Raw genomic sequence first — 22,520 nt, forward strand, 5'->3', positions numbered from 1 at the left:
AGAGAGAGAGAGAGAGAGAGAGAGAGAGAGAGACATAGAGACAAAGGGGAGGGAGGGAGGCAGACAGGTAGACAGACTTGTTTAGTCCTGTACTTTAGGAAAATCACTTTAGTGACTGAATGGAGAATGGATTGCAGAGGGGAGAAATCTGCAGTAGTCAGACCTACCAGCAGACTATTACTATAGTCCACGCATGAGGCAATGAGAGCTTGTGCTAGAGTCATGGCAGTGTCAGAGAAGAGAAGGGAATGCATATGAGAGATGTTGCATGGGTAAAATCAGCAGATCTTGGCAACAGCTTGGATATGGGGGATGATAGATATTAAGGAATCCAGGTTGACTCTTAGGTTGGGAGCATGAGGGACTGGGAAGATGGTATTACCCTATACAGTAACAGGAAAATTGAGGTGGGGGAGAAGTTGAGGAGAAAGAGAATGAGTTCTGTTTTGTAAATGTTTAGTGTAGATGTCTACTGGACATTCAGTTTGAGATATCTGAAAGATAGTTGGAGATTCAACAATGGAAGTCAGCAGAGAGGTTGGGGCAGAATAAATAATTTTAAGAATCATTAGCATGGATGTGATCATTAAATCCATGAGAACTGATGAGACTACCATATGAAAAAGTATAGAGGGAGAGGAGAAGCGGGCCCAAGACATGACAGAACCCTGTGAGATACCTATGGTTGAAGGGGATGATATGGATAAGAATCTGTACAGCAAAAGAGTCTAAGAAGGAGCAGTTAGGAGGAGAACTAGGGGAGAGTGGTACCCTGAAAACTTGAAGAGAGAATGAAAAAGAGAGGGTAATCAATAGTCTCATGAGTTGTAGAGTGGTCAAGGAGAATGAGGACTGACACGAGGTCATTGAATTTGTCAGCTAAGACATCTCTTGTGATTTCAAAGAGACCAGTTTTGGTGGAATAAGTTTGGAAGTCAGATTGTAACTGGTTAAGAAAAGAGCAAGAGGAGAGAAAATGGAGGCACCTATTATAGATGGGCCCTTTCATGAAGATTAAAACATTGCCTCAATATACCAGAAGATACCTATCATATCATCCCCTTCCAAACCACCCTCCAAGTCTTTTCTTCTTCAGGTTGCTTCATCTAATTTTCATATGTCATGATGGTCCTTGATCATCCTGGTCATCCTCCATTAGGTAATTGTCAATATCTTTCCCAAAAAATGTGTCACCCAAAACTCAACACAACAATACAGATATGGTTTGATCATATCAGAGTGCACTGGAACTATTATCTCCTCAGTTTTTTTTATTCTTCTTAAAAGTTTCTTTTTATTCTGAACTTAAACTAGAAAAAGACCATTTCCATATATGCAGCATACAAAAACGAATTTTATATGAAAGTGTTGATTTCCATTTCATAGTTCTTGGTTTTAAAAAAGTAATAATAATATGATGTATCTTTCATTCAAAACTGTCAGATTTGTCCACATTTGCTTCTGTTATCTTCTGTGCATTTAAAATATGTTATAATGGCCCTCTTTTTTTGATATCACTATTTCTAAAAAATCCTGGTCTTCCCTCCTCTCTCAAATAAGCAATACAAAATGGGGGAAAACCACTCATAACAAATAAGCAATCAAGAAAATGAATGATAATTATAGCCATACCCAAAAATATATCCCTTTTTACACCTTGTATCCATCACTTCTCTGTCAAGGGATGGGTAGCATCACAGGTATCCTAGAGATGTGGTTGGTCATTATATTCATCAGATTTCTTTAGTCTTTTAAAGTTGTTTTTCTTTAGAATGTTGCTTTCTCCTTTTATGAACTGATTCTGCTCACTTCACTCTATGTGAGTTTATACTACTCAGGATTTTGTGAAATCGTGTCTTTTGTCATTTCTTACAATGCAGAATATTCTATAATATGTATATTTTGGTCAGCCATTTCCCAGTAATTGAAGAGGCAATTTAAAATACCCCCTTAAACTCTAGCTCTTTGCTTCTTCCACTTTCAATTCCCCCTATATTTAGGATCAGGAAGTTTGTTTTGTTTCTGATTATTCTCCACCAGGAATTCCTCTCTTTTTACCCCAACTCCAACTCAGTCACTTTCCTATTGACTTCTTTGGCATATTTTAACACCAAACTATGAGCATGTTCAACACATGCCCTCTGTTCATTTAATTGTGGAGAACATCTGATTCCTGCTCTTCCTTTCCCTTCCTTGATGTTTATATTATCTTCTCAAGCATCCTAAATTATGAAAAATAAGGTCCACCTCTTTTTTCCTCATTTCTATATTAGTGTATTTCTCCTTTTTATCTTTCATCTCTCTTGCCTCTTCAAACCCTCAGATCAAAACCATTCTATACCCAAGACCTCCCTTTCTATTATTTAACTCCTCCAATACACTTCAAAGCTATGGTTCTGAAGGGACACTTGTTTCTTCTCTCCCATTAGAATGTTAGCACATCATCACACATCTTCCAATTTTTGAAATATATTTACCCTCCAGATGTTTTTCAGTTTTTATATTTGTATTTCAAAATTCTTACTCAGCTATGGCATTTTCATCAGGGATGCCTAAAATTCAGTATATTCTACTACCATTTTCACTATGTAGCATATCTAGCTTTGCAGGGTAAGTTACTCTTTAATACAAGCCTATATGTCTTTTGGGCCTCTTTCTTTTGAGGTTCTTTAAGGAGATGATTTGGAAAGTCTTTTTATCATTACTTTTCCTTCTAGTTCAAATTGATCTGGGCAGTTCTCATTTACGATTTCTTAAAATAGTGCCCTTGATTGTTAATTTTTTTGAGCATAATTTCTGGGGAGTTGAATGATTCCTAAATTATCTTTCCTTTGTTTCCCCAGTTAGTCAACTTTTTACATTTTCTTCTATTTTTGCAATCTTTTGATTTTATTCTAGTATTTCTTGTTCTTCTATGGAGTCACTAATTTCTGTTTGGTCTATTTTAGTTTTCAGGTAGTCTGTTTCATGAATAATGATGATCACTTTGTGATCTAAGGCATTTATTCTCCTTCCAATTCTTTCCTTGAGACCTTCATTTTTTAATCTCACTCTATTTCTTCTACTTATTCATGTAAAGTCCATGAAATAATTTACATAATTCATGGAAAGACAAATATAGTCTTTGTGTAAAGACCACTGTTTCCTTTATAGCTCTGTTTGGAGTTATTACAGAGTTACTCGCTCTTTCTTTTTTGAGATTTCTAAAGTAGAAATAACTTCTGATACTGGTCAACATATTCTTTAATTTCTTCATCTCTCCAATTCAGTTCCTGAATTAGGGCTTTGTGCTACACCTAGGCTCTGTACTTTGCTATACTTCTGGATGTGACAGTTGACCTCTCATGGTTTCACACTGGCTTGCCTTGGTTCTGGAAATGACCTGCATCTCTCACGGTTAGGTGCTTCTGGATCTTTAAGGCTCAGAGATCTAGATCTTGCAGGCCCACTTGACATCTCTGAGCCTCTCAGACCATAGTGTCCCAATCTGAGCTCAGTGCTGGTCACTGCCTACTACACTTCCAAAGATCACACTAGGGCACTTAGCGAAGTCTTACACTTTTCCTGCTTGCAGATACGAGGCTTTGCCAATTATATTTGTCCCTGGCTATCTCTAGGAGAATTAGGAAGCTACTCTGTACTGTAACTGGCTTTACTGGTAGGCTCCCTTTCTCCCCTCAGGCTTCTGACAGACCTGTGCAGAACTAGGGTAGAAGAAATCACTAACTGTAGTTTCTCAGTGGATTTCTTGACTACTCTTCATTCTGATATAAACTCAGAATTTTATTTGAGTATTTTATCTTATTTAGGTAGTCAGCTTGGCTGGAAGTCTAATATCAATTTCATGGAAGCCATGCCTCTCAATGCAGCCCAAGATTACTCTAGCTTTTCTGTCTGACACATCATCACATTGTGGGCTCCAGTTTACCTTATAGTTTACAAAAAAAATAACCAAAATCAAAATCAAAACTAAAAACCTCAGACAGTTTTCAAACTGACCATTTAGCTGTATCTCACTTATCTGGTTAAAAAAAAGACACAGAAAGGAAGGACTTTACTTTTTTTATCCCTATTCAATTTAATTTAACTTAGTTCAATAAAATGGCTTGTCATAATCTCTTCCAATGTAATCCACATTGTTCAGAGTTGCCTAAGGCTCAGGAAGATTCACTGACTTGCCTAGGGTCGCAAAGACCACAAGTAGCAGATCTGGAACTCAAAATGAAGCCCTAGAACTCCAACCCCAGAGCTGTAAATGAGGCCATTCATAAGGCCCACTTACCGTGCACCCCCCAACCCTGTGGATACTGCCCTCCTAACTAACGTTACCATGTTTACTTTATATATGTTTCATCTACTTATATGTGCACATGTATTTTCCTTATGTAACTAAAGCTTCTTGATGGAGGGGCTGATTTATTTTTATATCCCCAGCATTGAGCACATTTTGCTGGCAAACAATAGATACTTAATAAAATCTTGTTGACTGATGCATGTGACTTTCTAATTCCTAAGGATTGAGAGGTGTTAAAGTTAAAAGGGAATTTTAAGAGAAGAGAAGGATGATAGCATTATTGGAATGGTTTTCCTGTATCCCAACCTGGAGGTGGAGTTATGATCAAGATGACCTTTAATGGCCTCCTCTACCTCACGGATCCTATGATTCTCTCTAGTTGTTTTTTTATAGTATAAGTTTATTGCAGTAGTTAGAGCAAATTGGATAATTCAGCCTGGAGAACAAAAGGGCCAAGGAGGATTGTAAATGGCTGCCAGGACACGAAGAGTTCCTTATCCTGCTATCTGTATTTTATTGTATTTTTTTTTTTTTGCTGCTTTACAGTGGTGTGACCTTGGTGAAGCCACTTAACTGTTCACTATCTCAGTTTACCCTCTTGTAAAATGAGAAAAATGAAGGAGTTAGATTAGGTGATCTCTGAAGTTCCTTCCAGTAGTGTCAGTCTGTGCTCTGTGAATTCATCTATCTACATTATTCCAACCAGTTAATTTAGATAAGAAACCACCTTTTAAAGTTACATGCTAGACTTGTTATAGGTAAGAATTAACCCTATAATTGTTTAAGGTGAATTGAATTAAGAGTTGTAAAACAAGTTTGTTTGACTGCTTTCTAATTAGGCAACTGAAGAACATAGACATAGATTTTATTTCTTAAAAGATGAGCCCAAACCTCACATCTGTGAGTACGCACACCCATTAATACACCTACTCTATATCTTGTTCTCCATATCCCACATTTAATATGAAAGAAACAGAAATATGAGATTAAACCCATTTAATATTGATTGTGATGAGACCTCTAGGGAAATTCAACACAAATGAAAATCTCTAAGTTGAAGCAATATGAAATATGGAGTTATGAATTTCCAGCAGCATCTAACAAACACCTTGGATGGAAGTGATATAAGATGAAAAAATAAAATAGAAGACTTCAGAAGCATGGAAACTGAGCAATTAGAGATGAAAATGATAAAAGGAACCCTCCTTTCAACACACATGATCACATGGGACATGGATTAAAGAGCTGTAGAAATAGAATAGTGAGTTTAGTTATATCAGTGATGGATGGATTGTTTCATTATGCTATAGGCCCAGTGAAGGGCATTCATGAGTCTAAGTATGATTTCCTCAGGCTGGGAAATTCTTGAGCTTGAGCTTTAGGAATCTATCTGAAGGACAAGTAAGCTGTCCACGGTCATAAAGCCAAGAGGGGTCAGAGGACAAACTTCTACCAAGTCTCTCTGATTCATGCTCAAGTACTCCATCCACTATGCCATGCTGCTTCTTCAAAAAATATCCCACATTAAAATAAAAAATTTCAAAATTCATTTGAGTATTAATTTTTAAAAGTTTGCTGTAAATAGTGTTCTCCCCATACTTAGCATATAAAACATGGCTTTATTTAAAAAAAAAATCTATAAAGTATATGTGTTGAAATGGGGCTAGTTTGGACCATATGACCTCTAAGGTTCCTCTCTGCTCTAAACCTAGGGTCCCATGTCATTTTGAATACATCTCTTGCCTAAAATGAAGTCTACCTTTTTTAAAAAATGGTTAGCTTTAGATATATAAAGTATGGCACAAAGAAAAATTATTTTAGGTTTAACCAGGAAGACTATATTTATAAGGGACTCTAGGAAAAGAGATAACTCAGCTACTGGCTAGGTTAGATTGTGACAGATCAGCCATCAGTTAGATGGCTAGAATTTCCAAAACAAAATGTAGGCAGATGTAAGTCTGTATGTTTAACAACCTGGATGGGAATGCAGGATGGGGTGGGGGGGGGGGAGAGAGAAGGAAGGCATGCACAGTTTCACATTTCATCTGCATTATTAAGACTTTAAGTCAAGACAATTTGAAGCAGTAAATCTAGCTTGACTTGTGACTGTACAATTCTTAGATGTAAATGTTCACAATAAAAATTTAACAATTGGCCCTCCTAAACTCGTTAGAATTGGCTCCAGCACAACCCTGAATACAAGTAATTATTGAATAATATTAATTAATATTATGAATTAATGTTAATTAATAACATGAATTCACTAATCTCATTTGGGGCTTAGTGGTTCCTATGGTATGGGATTCCCAATTTACCAAAGTTACAACGCATTCACCTAGCATTTATCTATCAAGCACCTCCCTCCCTTATACACCAAGCACTGTGCTAGGTGCCAGACGAACAAAGACAAAGATGAACTCTTCTCTTCGAGGGAACTTACATTCTATTTAAAGTATCATTTCATATAGAGAAAAAATTCAACATAAATATGAATCAATACATGATAAAATTGAGAGAGGCGAGGCATTAACAACCGGGAAGACTCAGTAAAGGCCTATATCAAGTAGAGATGGAACTGGAGTTGAGCTTGGAAGGAGATCATGAAGTCCAAAAGGTACAGGTGAGGAGGGAGTGCACTTCAGGCATGGGGTACAGCCAGTGCAACGGTAAAAAACAGGAAATAAAGTGGTATGTATAGAGAAGGATGGTTTTCCCAGACCAGATAACATGTGAAGGAGCATTATGTGTAATAAATTAATCCAAGTGAGAAGGACGTGCATTGTTGGTAGAGCTGTGAGCAGGCTCAGCCATGATGGAAAGTAATTTGGAACTATGTTATTAACCAAAGTTATTAAACTGTCTATACCCTTTCACCAGCAAGACCACTGCCAGGTCTATACCTCAAAGACATTAAAGAAAGAGAAGGACTGATATTTGTAACCAAAATATTTACAACAGTTCTTTCTGTGTTGACAAACAATCATAAACTAAGACGGTGCCTGTTAATTGGTGAATGGATGAAAAAGCATATGTACATTATAGAATACTACTGTACTGTAAGAAATGATGGTGATAGTTTCAGAAAGATCCAGGAAGACCTATATGATCATACACAAGGTAAGGGGAATCAAGAGCACAGTTTATGCAGTAACAAGAATATTGTAGACAAACAACTTAGAAAGATTTGAGAACTCTTATCAAACACAATGATCAACCACAATTTCAGAGGACTCCTAACGAAACATACCACCCATCCTTTTAATAGATAGGTGATAGACTCAAAGTACCGACTGAGACTGTGCTAACAGTGAATTTGAAATATATTGTCTGATGTTGTAGTTTTAGATAAGACTCCAATATAGAATCACTTAGGCCAAGTGGTCCTAATGACCACAAACATATAAGTAATGACAAACAACCTGTACTTTTCCACTGTCCTGACACATTCTGACCCTGTGTCAGACATGCAAATGATTCTGGCTTCTAATTTGATAAAGAGTTCTTGCCAAATGCAGTGGATGGGAGCCATACCTACTCTTAGGATCTTTGATTATCAATTTGAACCCTTACCTAATTACTAGTCCCAGTAAGGAAATTCCCCCTACCCTAGTCTGGTACTGGTAAGTGACCCAGAGAATTTCCCTACTAGATCTGGGTCTGATTTGGAATGCCCCATTTCCCCACACTGGTATCAAAAATCTAATATCAACCAAGCCCATGTTTAAGGTATAAAAATTCCACACTCAGATTCTACTCTGAGTACTCCCTCTGAGATATTTACTACCATATCCATCTCCCATACCCTGAGCTAGATGAGTTTCTTTGTGTTGCCATATAGTATATGTATATACTTTTTTTTACCTACTTGCTGTGCCATATATAATAATAAATCTCATGTTTGTACCAGCTTTGAGTACCAATTTCCTATAAATCCTTGAACCCAGATCTGTGCTCTAACCCAAGTCGAAGATAGTAGAGACATATTTTTTATGAACATGGCCAGTTCATTTATTTTTGCTTGACCACACGTGTTTATAACACTGTTTTTATTTTTCTTGCTTTCTTATTGTGGGAAGGTGGTTGGGAATGGAAAAGTTGGAGGGAGAGAAGATGGATTTTCTTCTGAAAATAAAAGAAAATTTAATTTTAAAAAATAACTGAAATCTAATTTTTTTTTCAAAAGAAAGAGCTTGCTGAAAATCACGAATCACAAAGAATGCATTGAAAAAATCTTTGACTTTGAAAATGAATAATGCTCCCATAGAGGCCTAGAAATTCATGGCTCCTTCTAGCACCTGATTTTATTTGACATACTAGGTTGGAGAATGCTAATATTGAGGGTCAATTATTTTAATGCCCCAGAGTATAGAACAAGCAAATAGATCTGATGAGGGAATATAAACATTGCATGTATTTTGAAAGGTATGCCTGGCTAATGAAATAGAAGGAATAGAGCTTTCCTACCAACGTTGTGGAAAAATGAAGTTGAATGCCTAAGCCAGGCTATCCTGGGAAGTCTGAAGTTCTCAAATCTACCTCAATTCAGGGAAAAGACTCTTCTGAGACTCAGGGAGGTTAAATGACCTGTCCCAAATCTCACTCAAGCTAATTTCAGAACCAGCACGTGAGTCCAGGCCCTAGAACTCAGCAGAGGGTATGAACCTGCTGGCTGTAGCATATGAATCCCTGCACTCCACTATGCAATCACTCTTAAAAATATTTCAGGGAGTCTTCAATGGGAGCCCTATATACAACTGCTCCTTTGATGACTCACTGTGGCAAAGAGGTGACCATGGTTTCTAGAAGGCTATATGTCAGCAGAACAAAGAATCTAGCAAGTTCTATCTTACTAAGATAGCTTTGAGTACTGTCTAAGTAACAAATTCTAGCTGCTCTCTATAGATTAATGTAGTCAAGTACAGAGAAGCTCACCACCAGTAGGCTGCTCAAGAGATGATGAATTCTTTGTCCAGATTAATTCACGGAAAAAAGAAAAATACTAAGCAGTTCTCAGTCCTATATAACTTCCTTTTGTTTCTACAATGAATATACCAGAATGGTACAAAAGAAACTTAGGAGGTGCTAAGAATCAAAAAAGATTTTAGACCATCAGTAAGTATCAACTTGTCTTGATATTGTAAACATGAGATTTTTGTTCAATCGCTGACAAGTTGACATAAAGACAGGACCAATTGAGTCATACCAACACTGACGTTGTCACTATAACTGAATCCAGAAGACAAAAAGATGCAGAAAAATGAAAGGATGACTCACAGATTCTCTTTGAAGAAACAAATAAATGAACTGATTGAGCTTTCTTTTTAAATTTTATATCCCAAGACACAAAGATATATCTTTTCATGAGACAACTAGTTATCTCATATCACAGGGCTCACAATGAGCATTTAAAAAATGTCTGGTGAACCCAGAAAGCACTGCATATCGCTAAAGATGAAACTGACTATATTCTAACAGACAAGCAACTAAGGGCTACTGATGTGGGAGTCATTTAGAAATTAACTGTCTGGAATAGTCAGACCAACGAACAGTTAGCCTAAAGAGAAAATGAATAGTGTTAGGAAATTAAAAATGAAAAAAATAGATGGTGCAACTGAAGCCACTTCAACTTATTCTATTCAATCACATTTTTTAAATGGGAAATAAATTCTAAAAGATATTGACACAGACTATTATCATTTCTTAAATTTAACAGATATAAATCAATTGCCTCACATTAGGAGACCATGAGGGCTTAGAACAGTAATCAGTCTGGCAATCGCTGATCTCCTTCCTAAGCAGAGAATGTCATGTAAAAGGAATATTAGTTTAGAACATAAACTTTTGTGCAAAAATCTTGTGGAGGAAAATGGAAAGTTACATACAGTATTGCCTCATAATACAGTGAAAAGCAATGGAACAAAAGGCATGTTTATGGAAAATTTGGTAAGAGGATCACCTAAGTATCATCATGATGCTATGAGAATTTGAGTATCAAAGCGGGAAGCCGGGCAAAAACAGATGAACAATGAAAAACATCTGTCAAGATTTTAATAAGTCTTTTCTCCCACAATTACAGTAGAACCACTATAGAAACTAGATTCTAACATAACCATACCTGATGAGGATGTAGAAATGACACTGAAGAAAACCAAAAAGGGGGAGAGTTAACTACAGCTAGCTAGCATGAATTTGATATAATTAGATATATAAGTTTGGAAAAATCAAATGCTAATCAAGGAGTAAACAAGATTTTACAGATGATTTTCCTGTAGTATCTCGTAGAGATTGAGGCAGTGGAGGACAAAGCAGAAAAGCAAGAGGCATAAAGCTATTATCAAACCTCATTTCCTCTTGACAATGGCTACTTGGTCACTAAGATTCCAAGAAATGAATTCTATCTTGGGCCCTCTGGACTTGGTGATGGGCATTCAAAGAAACAGACAAAGAAAATGACTGATGGCGAAAGATAGAATTTGAAATGTTAACGTCTCTTCTATGAAACAATTTCTATTTTGATGCAATATTAGAGTATTAGAAAAAAAGAAAATCAGAATTACAATAGATGAATTATGTCATTTTAAAGAGTATAAAGTAACTATGATTTAATAAGATTAATATTTGTATCCATTCTTTAGCAAGTAATTAATATTATTTTCTTCTCTATTACTATTTTATAAAAAATCAATTCATTTTAAGCTGATTAATTTATATCAGTCCACATATGTTCAACAGGTTGATATGAACATTAGAAAATAAGAAAAGACTATACTATAAAAATTATTTATTTTTCATGTACTGATTACCAAAGCCAAAAGGACTCAATAGGTATGGTGCAAACGTTTCACCCTAAAGATAGGTGACAATGAAAGGCAAACACTAGGAGATGTACAAGAAAGGTGACTGCATTCTGACAGGAAATGTATACCACTGTGCCAGATTAAGGCAAAGAAAGGTATGTGATAGCAAAGATATTATGTCATATACATGGGATCTTGCCACTTTGTTTTTCCATTTTACATACTGATAGGTAGATGGAGTAAGTGAAACAAAGAAAAAGTCACTGTAGCATTCTGTCTGGTTTTAAGAATTATATAATGGGCACACTTACCAGTCTCTCCATCAGACTTCCTTTCATGGTCTGTGTCAGTCAAGGACAACGCAGAGTTAGCCCGGCTTGATAAACATGAACTATGTTCTGATTTCATTCCCCTCATCCACATCCTCAAGGCATGGTCAGGAGAGGTGCCACCTTCTGTCTCTGTATCCACATCAGAGCCCATCTCTAACTGGTAGCCATGCTGAGATACACTGTGCATGTCTGTCTGGTAGCCTGAGCACAGAATGTGGGGAGTCTCACAGAATTCCATCTCTAAAACAAAGAAAAACCAATGCATTAAGAGAAAAATTCAATATATGAGATGATGGCACAAAAAGTCCCCTTTTGATTCTTTCCATATGCTCATGAAAACATTTCCCTACTGTCAGCAATTGTGCTTTTGAAAAATTAGAAGTTTGACTACTGTCTCTTGAATGTGGTTACTTATTTTGTGCTTGTCATTTACATTTATGGTCCTCATGATTCTTAGTAGGTTCTAGGAAAAGAAAAAACATGTATCCCTAAAATAGCCTTACTATTGGACTGAGAAATGGTGGTAAAAATGCAATGAAATGCATAAACAAAAAGCACTAGACAAGTACTTAAAGGGTCTTTCTTTTGGGGGACAAGTACATAGATATGTTTAAAGAGTGTTTAAGAGCCAACAGGAAAGGTCTATTGCACCAGGCGCAGAGCAGAGCGCAGCCCAGTCTTGGCCATGTGGTACTACAGCAGGGACTGGATCAGAGCAGGCCCAGAGGGTGGAATCCCAGGTAGCAGCTGTGGTTCCCAGACCCATCAACCCACAATTGCCAGAGACAGCTTCAAAGGTCACTGAGAAAGCTTTTTCACCTGGGTGAGAAAGGAATGCAATATGGCTCCACCAGCAGCAACCATTGCAGCAGCAGTATCTATTTTTGGAGCCCTCATCTTAAAGATCCTGGAGGAATTGAGCCACTGATCTGGGACTCAGCCCTGAGTGGCAGTCCTGGGGGGAGGAGGAGTGCTGGCGTGGTCGAGCTGGTGGTGGCTGTGGAGAGGGAATCCTATTCACAGATCCTGGGCAGAAGAGTGTTTGTGATTTCTTCCAGACCAGAGCCCAGGCCAGGAGAGGAATAAACTCCTCTCCCATGACTGTGCCATGTTGGAGGAACTGAGAACCTACAGGTCCCCAAAGTACACCCTCCTCTTGACAATGGACTCAAAAGTCAAGTAACTGGCTGGAAAAATACCCCAAAAAGGGAAAAAAATTAAGATTATAGAAGGCTACCTTCTTGATGAACAGGTATTTTCTTTCATCCTTTCATATGAGGAAGAACAATGCATACCATCAGAGGAAGATATAAAAGTCAAGACTTCTGCATCCAAAACCTCCAAAATAAATATGCAATGGTCTCATGCCATGGAAGAGCTCAAAAAGGATTTTGAAAATCAAGTAAGAGAGGTGGAGGAAAAATTGGGAAGAGAAATGAGAGTGGGAAGAGAAATGAGAGTGACACAAGAAAATCATGAAAAGCCAGTCAACAGCTTGCTAAAGAAAAATAAAAAAAAATGCTAAAGAAAATAACACCTTTAAAAATAGGCTAACTCAATTGGCAAAACAGGTCCAAAAAGCCAATGAGGAGAAGAATCCTTTAAAAAGCAGAATTAGCCAAATGGAAAAGGAGGTTCAAAAGCTCACTGAAGAAAATATTTCCTTAAAAATTAGAATGGAGCAGATGAAAGCTAATGACTGTATGAGAAATCAAGAAATTACAAAACAAAACCAAAAGAATGAAAAAATAGAAGATAATATGAAATATCTCATTGGAAAAACAATTGATCTGGGAAATACATCCAGGAAAGACAATTTAAAAATTATGGGACTATCTGGAAGCTATGATCAAATAAAGAGTCTAGACATCATCTTTCATGAAATTATCAAGAAAAATTGCCCTGATATTCTAGAACCAGAAGGCAAAATAAATATTGAAAGAATCCACTGATCACCTCCTGAAAGACATCCAAAAAGAGAAACTCCTAGGAATATTGTAGCCAAATTTCAAAGTTCCCAGGTCAAGGAGAAAATATTGTAAGCAGCTACAAAGAAACAATTCAAGTATTGTAGAAATGCAATCAGGATAACACAGGATCTGGCGGCTTCTACATTAAGGAATCGAAGGGCTTGGACTATGATATTCCAGAAGTCAAAGTAACTAGGATTAAAACCAAGAATCACCTACCCAGCAAAACTGAGTATAATATTTCAGGGGGAAAAATGGTCATTCAATGAAATAGAGGACTTTCAAGCATTCTTGATGAAAAGACCAGAGCTGAATAGAAAATCTGACTTTCAAACACAAGAATCAAGAGAAGCATGAAAAGGTAAACAGGAAAGAGAAATCATAAAGGACCAAACTTTTGCATTCAATTATGGAAATATGTCAGAATTGAAGGAAAATGTTTTAAAAGTATGTAATAAGTTAATGAAAAGTGACCATATGCCCAGACATAGCATCTAAAATATCTTTGTAGATAAGGTAATCTAAGGCTGCTGTGTGGTTTATGAGATTTTCCAGAAGGAAGTCACAGACAGGCCATATAATTTGGTTAGAAAGAGTTTATAAGGGGTGTAGAACCTGTGGCCTTGAGGCCACATGTGGTCCTCTAGGTCCTCAAGAATGTCCCTTTGACAAAACCCAGACTTCACAGACTTAAAGAAGAACACTCAGCAGCACGTTCTTGTTCTCAGACTACATACCAGAAATGTCCAAAATTAAATAGCTTTCTCTACATACATATTCATAAATCATGAATTACCAAAACAGATATGAATGGTAGATCAACTATGTGTCCAGAACAGTGCCTGATGAAAGTTTTGAGGTTAACTCTCTCAGAATTGTAGAGTACTATATAATGAACCACTTTGTGATTTCCATCAAGAGTCTTCTTAGAAGTTACTTTTTAATTCTCCAGAAATGTTTTAATCCTTAGAGAAAATAGTAAGAATGAACATATTTAGAGAGCACTTAAGCTGTGCAAAATGCTTTATATACAGTATCTCACAGGATCTTTGCAACAAATCTATGAAGCAGGTGCAATAATGGCACCTGTTTTACAGATGGGTAAAAAGAGATTAAGTGACTTGCCCAGTGCCACATAGTTAAGAGGTGTCTGGTGTGGGTTTCAAATCTGTCTTCCTGACACCAAGTTCAGTACCTCTATCTGCAATGTAATGCTACATCTGCCCCATTTACTAGGTTAGCATCATCCCCAATCATCTTAATGCAAAAACTTAACTTTCCTTGCCCCAAAGAGATGAGGATGAGACCATTTTACTCAGTCCAAATATTAGAGATTCAGCAGACTGCTATCAGATATTATGTATGCCTCTTCATTTCACACTTTATCATATTTCATCTAAATATGGGGATGTTGCCACAGCAACATGCCAAGGTACCTGTCAGCTTGAAGATGTAAGAACCAAAATTTGTACAGGCCTGGATTCTTAACTTTCTCTATTTCCCTGCAGACTTCTTCCTCTGAAGTTACCAAAAGCTGAATATGGGAGCAGGAGGCAGGACTCTGATCTAAGGCAGCATTGTCATTGACTTTGCCTCTTTCAAAATCTCGATTCATTCTGAAGACTCATTGGATTGGAAAAGCATGTGAAATGAGTCACTGATGAGCACTCCCATTTATTTCCATGGATTAAGGACATTAATCAGAATAGTCACTTGGAAAAGCACAAGTTCATATTTATTTTCACTGACATTATCAACATATGATATGTCATTTTATGGAAACTTGAATATGAGTCACAATAAAGAAATGACTTGAAGAAATGGTGAGTAATAAAATTGAAAAACCCGTTAGTCATTCTAAATTTAAAAAAGAAATAATGACACTAGACAAGGTAAAAGAAAAAGAGCTGCTAGACATGAGTCAGCAGAATTTCTCTGTTACACAGATTTCATCCCTTCAAAAGGAAAGCTGCATACACTGGGAAATGCCAAGTTCACTCATGCTTCTTGACACCCTTGAACTGAGATACAGGCCCAATACAATGGGCCATTCAGTCTAAGACATCCCTGGAGAAGAATGTGCTCTCTAATGTCCCTGGATGAATAGTCATCCAGCATGTGCCAGAAGGCTTCCTGGGAAAGAGAAACCACCTTGTCCCAAGGTGGCCCATTCTACTTTAGGGCAGGTTTCTCTGACAGGGAGTTTACCCTTACATCAAAGTAACATTTGCCATTTTCATTTTCCACCTATTATTATTGTTCTGAGGAGCAGAAAAAAATCACAAGAGCATTTCAAATGCTTGATGACAGCTATCAAATTCCCCTGGAACATATCTTCTTTAGACTAAATGTGTCTGGTTCCTTTAACTGAGCCCCATATGGCAGAGTCTTGAGGCTGTTCACCACCAGTCTGGTACGCAGAATCACAGAATTTCAGCTGGAAGGTCACTCAGCTGCTATCCAGTCTAACCAATATGCCAAAATAAGCCAACTAAGACATTAGCATCACAGCGCTAAAGAGCTAGAATCTATCTTAGATGTTGAAACTGAGAACCTGGAGAAGACAAGTGACTTGCCATGGGTAATATAATGAGGAAGCACCTGAGGCAGACTGTGAACCCAGGTCTGTCTTCTTGACTCAGTCTAATGCTCTAACCACTCCACCATTCTGCCTCCACACTGTTCTATGCAGGAAGTGGTCCACCTGTCTCTGCTTGAAGCCTCTAGTAAACATAGACTCATTTGCTCCCAAGGTATCTAGCCCACAACTGCACAACTCTTAACAGGTGGGAAGTCTTCCTGTCATCAAACCCAAATTCACCTCTCTGAAACATCTAACCATTTTGTTTCTTCCTTATGAAAGGCCTTCAAATACTTGAGGACAAGTATTATGTCCTCCAGAGTCTTCTTTTGTCCAGGCCAAATAACCTCCATTCCTTTAACCCATTCTCTCATACCACGGGCTTGAGAGCCTTCACTATTCTAATTTCTTTCCCCCGGATATTCTCCAGATTATGAGTGGCCTTTCAAACCAAGTCAACACAAGACTACCAGTGTGGTCTTCATACTGTAGGACATTACCTCCTCAGTCCTAGAAGCTATACCTCTCTTAATGCAGTCAAAACCTATATTTTTGGGATGTGTGTGGAGAGGAGGCTACCATATCACTCTACTGACTAGTGTCTAGCGTGGTGTTCACTAAAATCCCCAGATCTTTTTCAGGCAAGCTGCTTATGAAGTCCACATATGAGTATAAAACATATGGTTTTATACTCATTTTTATTAAATTTTATCTTATTTTATTTTGCCACAGATTAGAAGTACTGAAGTAGAATAAAATCTGTTGGGACCCTGAATCTATCATCCAGTATGAGTTATCCTTTCCAACTTTACATCATCTGCAAATTGCAAAATGATGTTCTCTAGCATAGGGCCAGTCACAGAGACCTAGGGAGCTCCATTTGAGATTTCATTACAGGCTGACATTGAGCTACTAGCAACTACTCTCTGAGCTTTATTGTTCAGCTGGTTTTAGACCCATATTACTGAATGGGTTCATTCAGTCTTTATCACTTCATCATTATAATGCTTCTGGTATGGTCTGACCAAAGCAGAATATAAAAATTACTAACCACTTCCACAGTCCTAGATATGATGATACTCACCAACTCCTCAAATTATAAAAGCTCCACTCTCCCCCTCTCCCCCGGCTGTCATCTTAATAAACTTGTCACATACAAAGCTTGTAGGTCACTAAAAATCCCAGATTATTTTTTCAAACGGAGTACTGTTCAACCATACTTCTTTCACCTAACACTTGGGAAATAATATTCTTTGAATCCATACAATATAAGGATACATTTATGCCTGCTAAATTTCATATTATCCAATTGGGTCCAAAGTTCTAGCCTACCAAGGTATCTTTGGATCCCACATCAACTGACATATTCATTAGTCTTCTAAGTTTTGTGTCATCTGCAAATTTGATAGAAACTGATATTTACTTTGTAAAGCATTTCATATTCACTATCTTCTTTGATTCTCAAAACAATTCTGTGGTAAATCTGCTACATGTATCATTATACCCATTTCACAAAGGAGTAAACAAAGAGGTTAAGTGGACATGGACACACGGTCTAGAGTTTGAACCCAGGTTTTCTCAGTTCCAAGTCTAACACTCTTCTGCTACATTTCTATGTCTCCATCTAATCCACTAATAAAAATATTAAATAGAACATGCCCAAGTAGAGAACTCAGGGACATTCTATTGGAGTCCTACTTTTAAGAGTCTATTGAACCTCTAATAACTACTTGTTGGATCCAGCCTAAGTGCATTTAACTGTTAATTAACATTAACCCTGTTAATTAACAGTAACATTAACCCTAAATATTGTCATCTCTTGCACAAGAAAAACATTTGAGACTCTACCAAAAGCTTTCCTAAAATTCAGGTAAATTTTACCTACAGAATTCTTCTTATCTAGTAATTCTATCAAATAACTATCAAAAAGACTAGTCTGGCTTAATTGTTCTTGAGGCAGCCATGCTGGCTCTCTGTTACCACTGTTTCCTTTTCTATATTTTCAGAAATCATCTCTTTAATACAATGATTTAGGACCTTGCTAGGAATTATAGCTAAGCTCAATGGCCTATGGTAAGCAGGATCTATTACCCTTTTTTTTGAAAAATGGAAGAAGTATCTTTCTTTAGTAGTTTTTTCATTCTCCACGATTTTCTAGAGACCATGGACAGTGGTTTAATATTTGTACATGCCAGGGATACTCAGCAGGCAAATCATTTTCTATCAGCATTATATTATGCTACTAATACAAATAATATTTGCAAAATACAAATAATTTTTACAAAAAAGGTGTAACAGAAGCAGAATTACATATTTTTTTTAAATGACGTAAAAAGTCTAGTTCTTTATGCAATAACTAATTTTCAGTTGAAATGATTCGCTTTTTCTTCCTAAACAGACAAATTTTGATAGTCTACAAACTATTACATGATATATTTTCCTTTTAGCATTTAGAGTGCCTCAAGTGTTAGAATTTTTAGTCTGAAAGAAATGTGCATATATGGAAACTCATGTAATATAAACACATGTTTATGATTTTATTAACTAAAATATTTCATATTTACCTTGAAACCATAATGTTTAACTCTCTTTATTATATCTATCAATATTATTCACATATGTCCACATAGGGTATCATACCCTTTCCCATGGGTGCTCTGCCCAAAGGGATATAAATTTTTATCAATAAAATCTCACAAGATATCTTGGGGTTTATGGGCTAGATTTTTTTCCCTTAAGGACCATGCCTTAAACCCAAATCACTCTAGATCTCATTGACTGAACAACAGTAGGTCCCAGGTCAAAGACTAGGATATAAATCCACTGAGTTGATGAAGGGTTTTTCATTTCAGTCTTTATATCCCCACACCCAGTGCAGAGTCTATACATAGTAGGTGCTTAATAGACTTTTGAATTGGATTCTTTACCAATAGTAGAGGAAGAGCCTCATCTTGTCTGCAAGCTGGCTCACTGTTTAAGTTGCCATGATGTTGGTCAGGGATTAACATTCAAAAACAGTCACAACTTCGTGCTGGGGTTGTGTGTCTATACATAGAAATAGTATAGCCAAACTTCATTAAGAGTAATGGCAGGGAAGGGGTTTATGGATCCTGGAGTAGTACAAAGTATGAAATCTAAATGGAGTTGGATCTGCATGTAAAACATGTAAAACACACAAGAAATAGTATATTGAAAATTTCTTGAGGATAGAAATATTTTTTCTTTTTGTCTTCATCACCGAGTGAAAAATCAAATAGCAAGTGGTGGATAAATACTGGTTAAGTTGACATGGGCAATATTCTTCATTAATTTTTATTTTGAAGAAATATTGGCATCTGAGATTCTGAAGGACTGCATACTATCAGAACATGAGATTATGAAAAGACCAAGTCCCTATTTGTCCTTGGCAAGCAAAGGTTTCACAAATAGAACTGAATTCTATCATTTGCTCCCTCTGGAAAAGAAAGAATGTGTGGTTAATAATGAATGAGCTTGGGCTCCCTCTTTCCTGTATTCACTCACTTCCTAAAGAGGCCTATTCACTGAATGGGTGCTACCTCTCTCAAAGTGAGACTCTGAAAAGGCCTTAGCCTAAAAAGGGCCTGGATCTCCCACTGCATCCTGTGTCATCTCCAGTCATCCTGATGAATATCTGGCTACTGGACCCAGATGACTCTGGAGGAGAGGTAAGGCTGGTGACCTTGCATAGCTCTCACTCACTCAAATCAAAGTCAAGTGCAAGTCATGTCATCATTTCCTTAATGCCATGGTCCTCTTCAAAAATGAAGGGCAAGCAACATCAGAGATAACGTCAGTTTTGATCACTGAAACCTCACAAGATATCTTGGAGTTTATGGGCTAGACTTTTTTTTTCCCTTAAGGACCATGCCTTAAACCCAAATCACTCTGGCCCCACTGAAGAAGGAAAGAAATGCCTCTGCTTCCTGGCAGTGATCGTTTTATATCTGGAGAGTACACTGACTAAAACCAAGATTTATGAAGAAATGGCAGAATGGGAGCCATCACTGATGAGAGTTTAGTAGCTATGGGGGAGCCCTGAGGTTAAGGGTTGCAAGACTAAGGTGAATGGTTTATTGCAGGCCCTGAGATCAGAGTAGACCATGAAGTGTAGATGAAAATGGACTGCTTTGTTCCTGGGCCTATGTGCTGCTGTTCAGATATTGGTTTATGGAGAGTTCATTTATAAAACCTTGGAGAGGAAAAGAACAGCTACTTGTATCAGCCCTTTTTAGCTATGTCATAGTCTAGTCTGCAGGAAGCTGAAAAAGAGCTTTTTTATGAGTTTTGGTCTGTCTGGTAATTCTAACAAGTATACTTCAAGGCATCAAAGTAAATGGCTTTATTAAGCCGTTTATTAAGTATTCATATAATTTATGTTTATTAAAATATTGACTAACATAGTTTAATTATTAAATATTTATCCATTAAGTATTTAGATGGCCAGTTTTAAAAGAGTTGACCAAAATCAACAGATCTATTAAACAATTAACTTCCCTCACCATAACTCATACGGATACCATTCAAAAACAACTACCACTAAACAGCTCATGACCTTGGAGAAATGACTTAACCACTCTGGAAAGCCAGAAGAATAGTCTAGAGAAAAGTATTGGACCTAGAATGGGGAATCTCTCAGTTTATGTATCACTACTGACAATTATTAGCTATATGGCACTGGGCAAGTTATATGATCTCTGAGCCTTGGTTTCCTTATCTGTAAAATGGTGAAAATAGCTATAGTATTTACTTCACAACATTGTGGTGAGGCTCAAGTGATACAACACATGCAAAATATTTGGCCAACTTTCAAGTGTTGCCTACGTAACAGTTACTATTGTGGTTGTTTGACCAGACTTGTGATTTCATCAGAATAGGAAGCTCTCAGTAAGGAACTTCCTTCATGTACATACATCAGCATGTTGTCTGCAGTTTATTATCTTAGAGAGTTCCGTGGGACAGGGAGAAGTGAAGTGATTTGTCTTGTGTTACGCAGTCATTATGTGTTAAGAATTTAAACTCTGATCTTCCTGACTATCTTCGATACTATGGCTGCTTCTGTCTTCTTGATCTTCTTATTCTCTGCAGAATAAGGAGTTTGTATTGAATCCCTAGTATCCTTTCCAGCTCTAATATTCTATGGCTTCATGATTCCCAAGTATTCTTATGATGCATATGTTATGGCTAAATAAATGAAAAAAACAGCTGACAATGGCAGAGAAATTCAATAGGAAATTGACAAATGATGGCTCTGTTCATATTATGAAGAAGGACCATTCAAAAGCTGAAAAGGACAACATCCAGGCCTCCAAATTCAATGCATCGAATCTTGAAATGCAACACTGAATATTTTTTACATTTGTGAAATTCAAAAATTTTCTCTATTCAGCAATAGTGACTTTATTGATAAAGGTGGAAAGTATGTCAACATAAAAATAAACGATTGTCCTTGATAAGAAGTATAAACAAGACCCTAAGTAATGATCTTTTACTCATTGCTGTCCCCTGCTCAAGTTATCTGCAATTCATTTCATAGTCATAGCAAACATAATGTTAATGTAGTCAAAATTGGAGTCCTTTCATGCTCATCTTTTGACATTTTCACTTGGGATGGCATATTGTCTTGAGAAGGGGGGTCAGTGAGATGCGTGGATTACCATCAGAATGCACATTATACATGAAGAGAACCTAAAGACAAATTACTCTGTCTCTTCATTTCAACCAAAAATTCATCATTCATTTTTCCTGATCTTTTAACTTTGTAAAAAGGTTACTAAGAAGATGGTTTCAAGTTAAGCAAAACATCACCGGCTAATCATTGGTTTTTAGTCTGTAGATGCTATAAGGCACATACATCATCATAAATAAATGCAAAAAAATTGTTACAGAAACTTTTGCTGATCTACTAATAAACTGTTACTTGTTCTAGACAGGAAGGGATTATTTCCTGTTTTTAACTAATCAACACCAAACATCAGAAAAATTATTTTTACAGCTAACTCAGACAATTCCCTAGATCTAATTTTTCTAAATACACAAAAAGAATCAAACTGACAGACCTTTTAAAGTACCTACTATGTGCCAGACACTGTGCCAGGTACTAGGGATGCCAATAAGAAAAACAAGACAACCCGTGCTATCAAGAAATTTGCATTCTGGGAAAAAATGAAGTTTGCATTCTACTTGAAGGAAGGGATACAACAGATTCACAGAGAAGTAAGACCAGGGTACAAGCAAAGCGAATACAGAGGAATTTCAGGGCTGGGGTGGCACTAGGAAGTACACGAATTAGGACAAATCTTATTGAAAAAGGTCCCACTTCAGCGGAGCTTGAGAAGCAGAAGTGAGACATGTAGCCTGCCTGGCAAAGCCACAAAGAGAGGAGATGCAAGGAACACAACTGGGTGAGAATGTAGATGGAGTATGTGATTAGCTTGCTAAGACAGGTAAGGCTAGGAAGAGTTATAAAGGCCAAATGAAAGAGTTGAGATTTTATTCTAGACCCAAGAGTCACGGAAGCATCCAGAT

The 22,520-nt window shown here is 37.0% G+C and overlaps 1 protein-coding gene across 2 annotated transcripts in view; it reads right to left on the reverse strand.

Moving 5' to 3' along the window:
- TENM1 (teneurin transmembrane protein 1) overlaps window positions 1–22,520 on the reverse strand; it is a 773,658-nt gene that overhangs the window by 462,877 nt on the left and 288,261 nt on the right. For both annotated transcript variants that reach the window (XM_072626495.1, XM_072626494.1), the window contains exon 4: window positions 11,403–11,663. In XM_072626495.1, coding sequence (XP_072482596.1) covers window positions 11,403–11,663 — 261 coding nt within the window. The remainder of the gene's footprint in view (window positions 1–11,402; window positions 11,664–22,520) is intronic.

The sequence above is a fragment of the Notamacropus eugenii genome, chromosome X (genome assembly GCF_028372415.1).
Source record: "Notamacropus eugenii isolate mMacEug1 chromosome X, mMacEug1.pri_v2, whole genome shotgun sequence".
Taxonomy (NCBI): Eukaryota; Metazoa; Chordata; class Mammalia; order Diprotodontia; family Macropodidae; genus Notamacropus; species Notamacropus eugenii.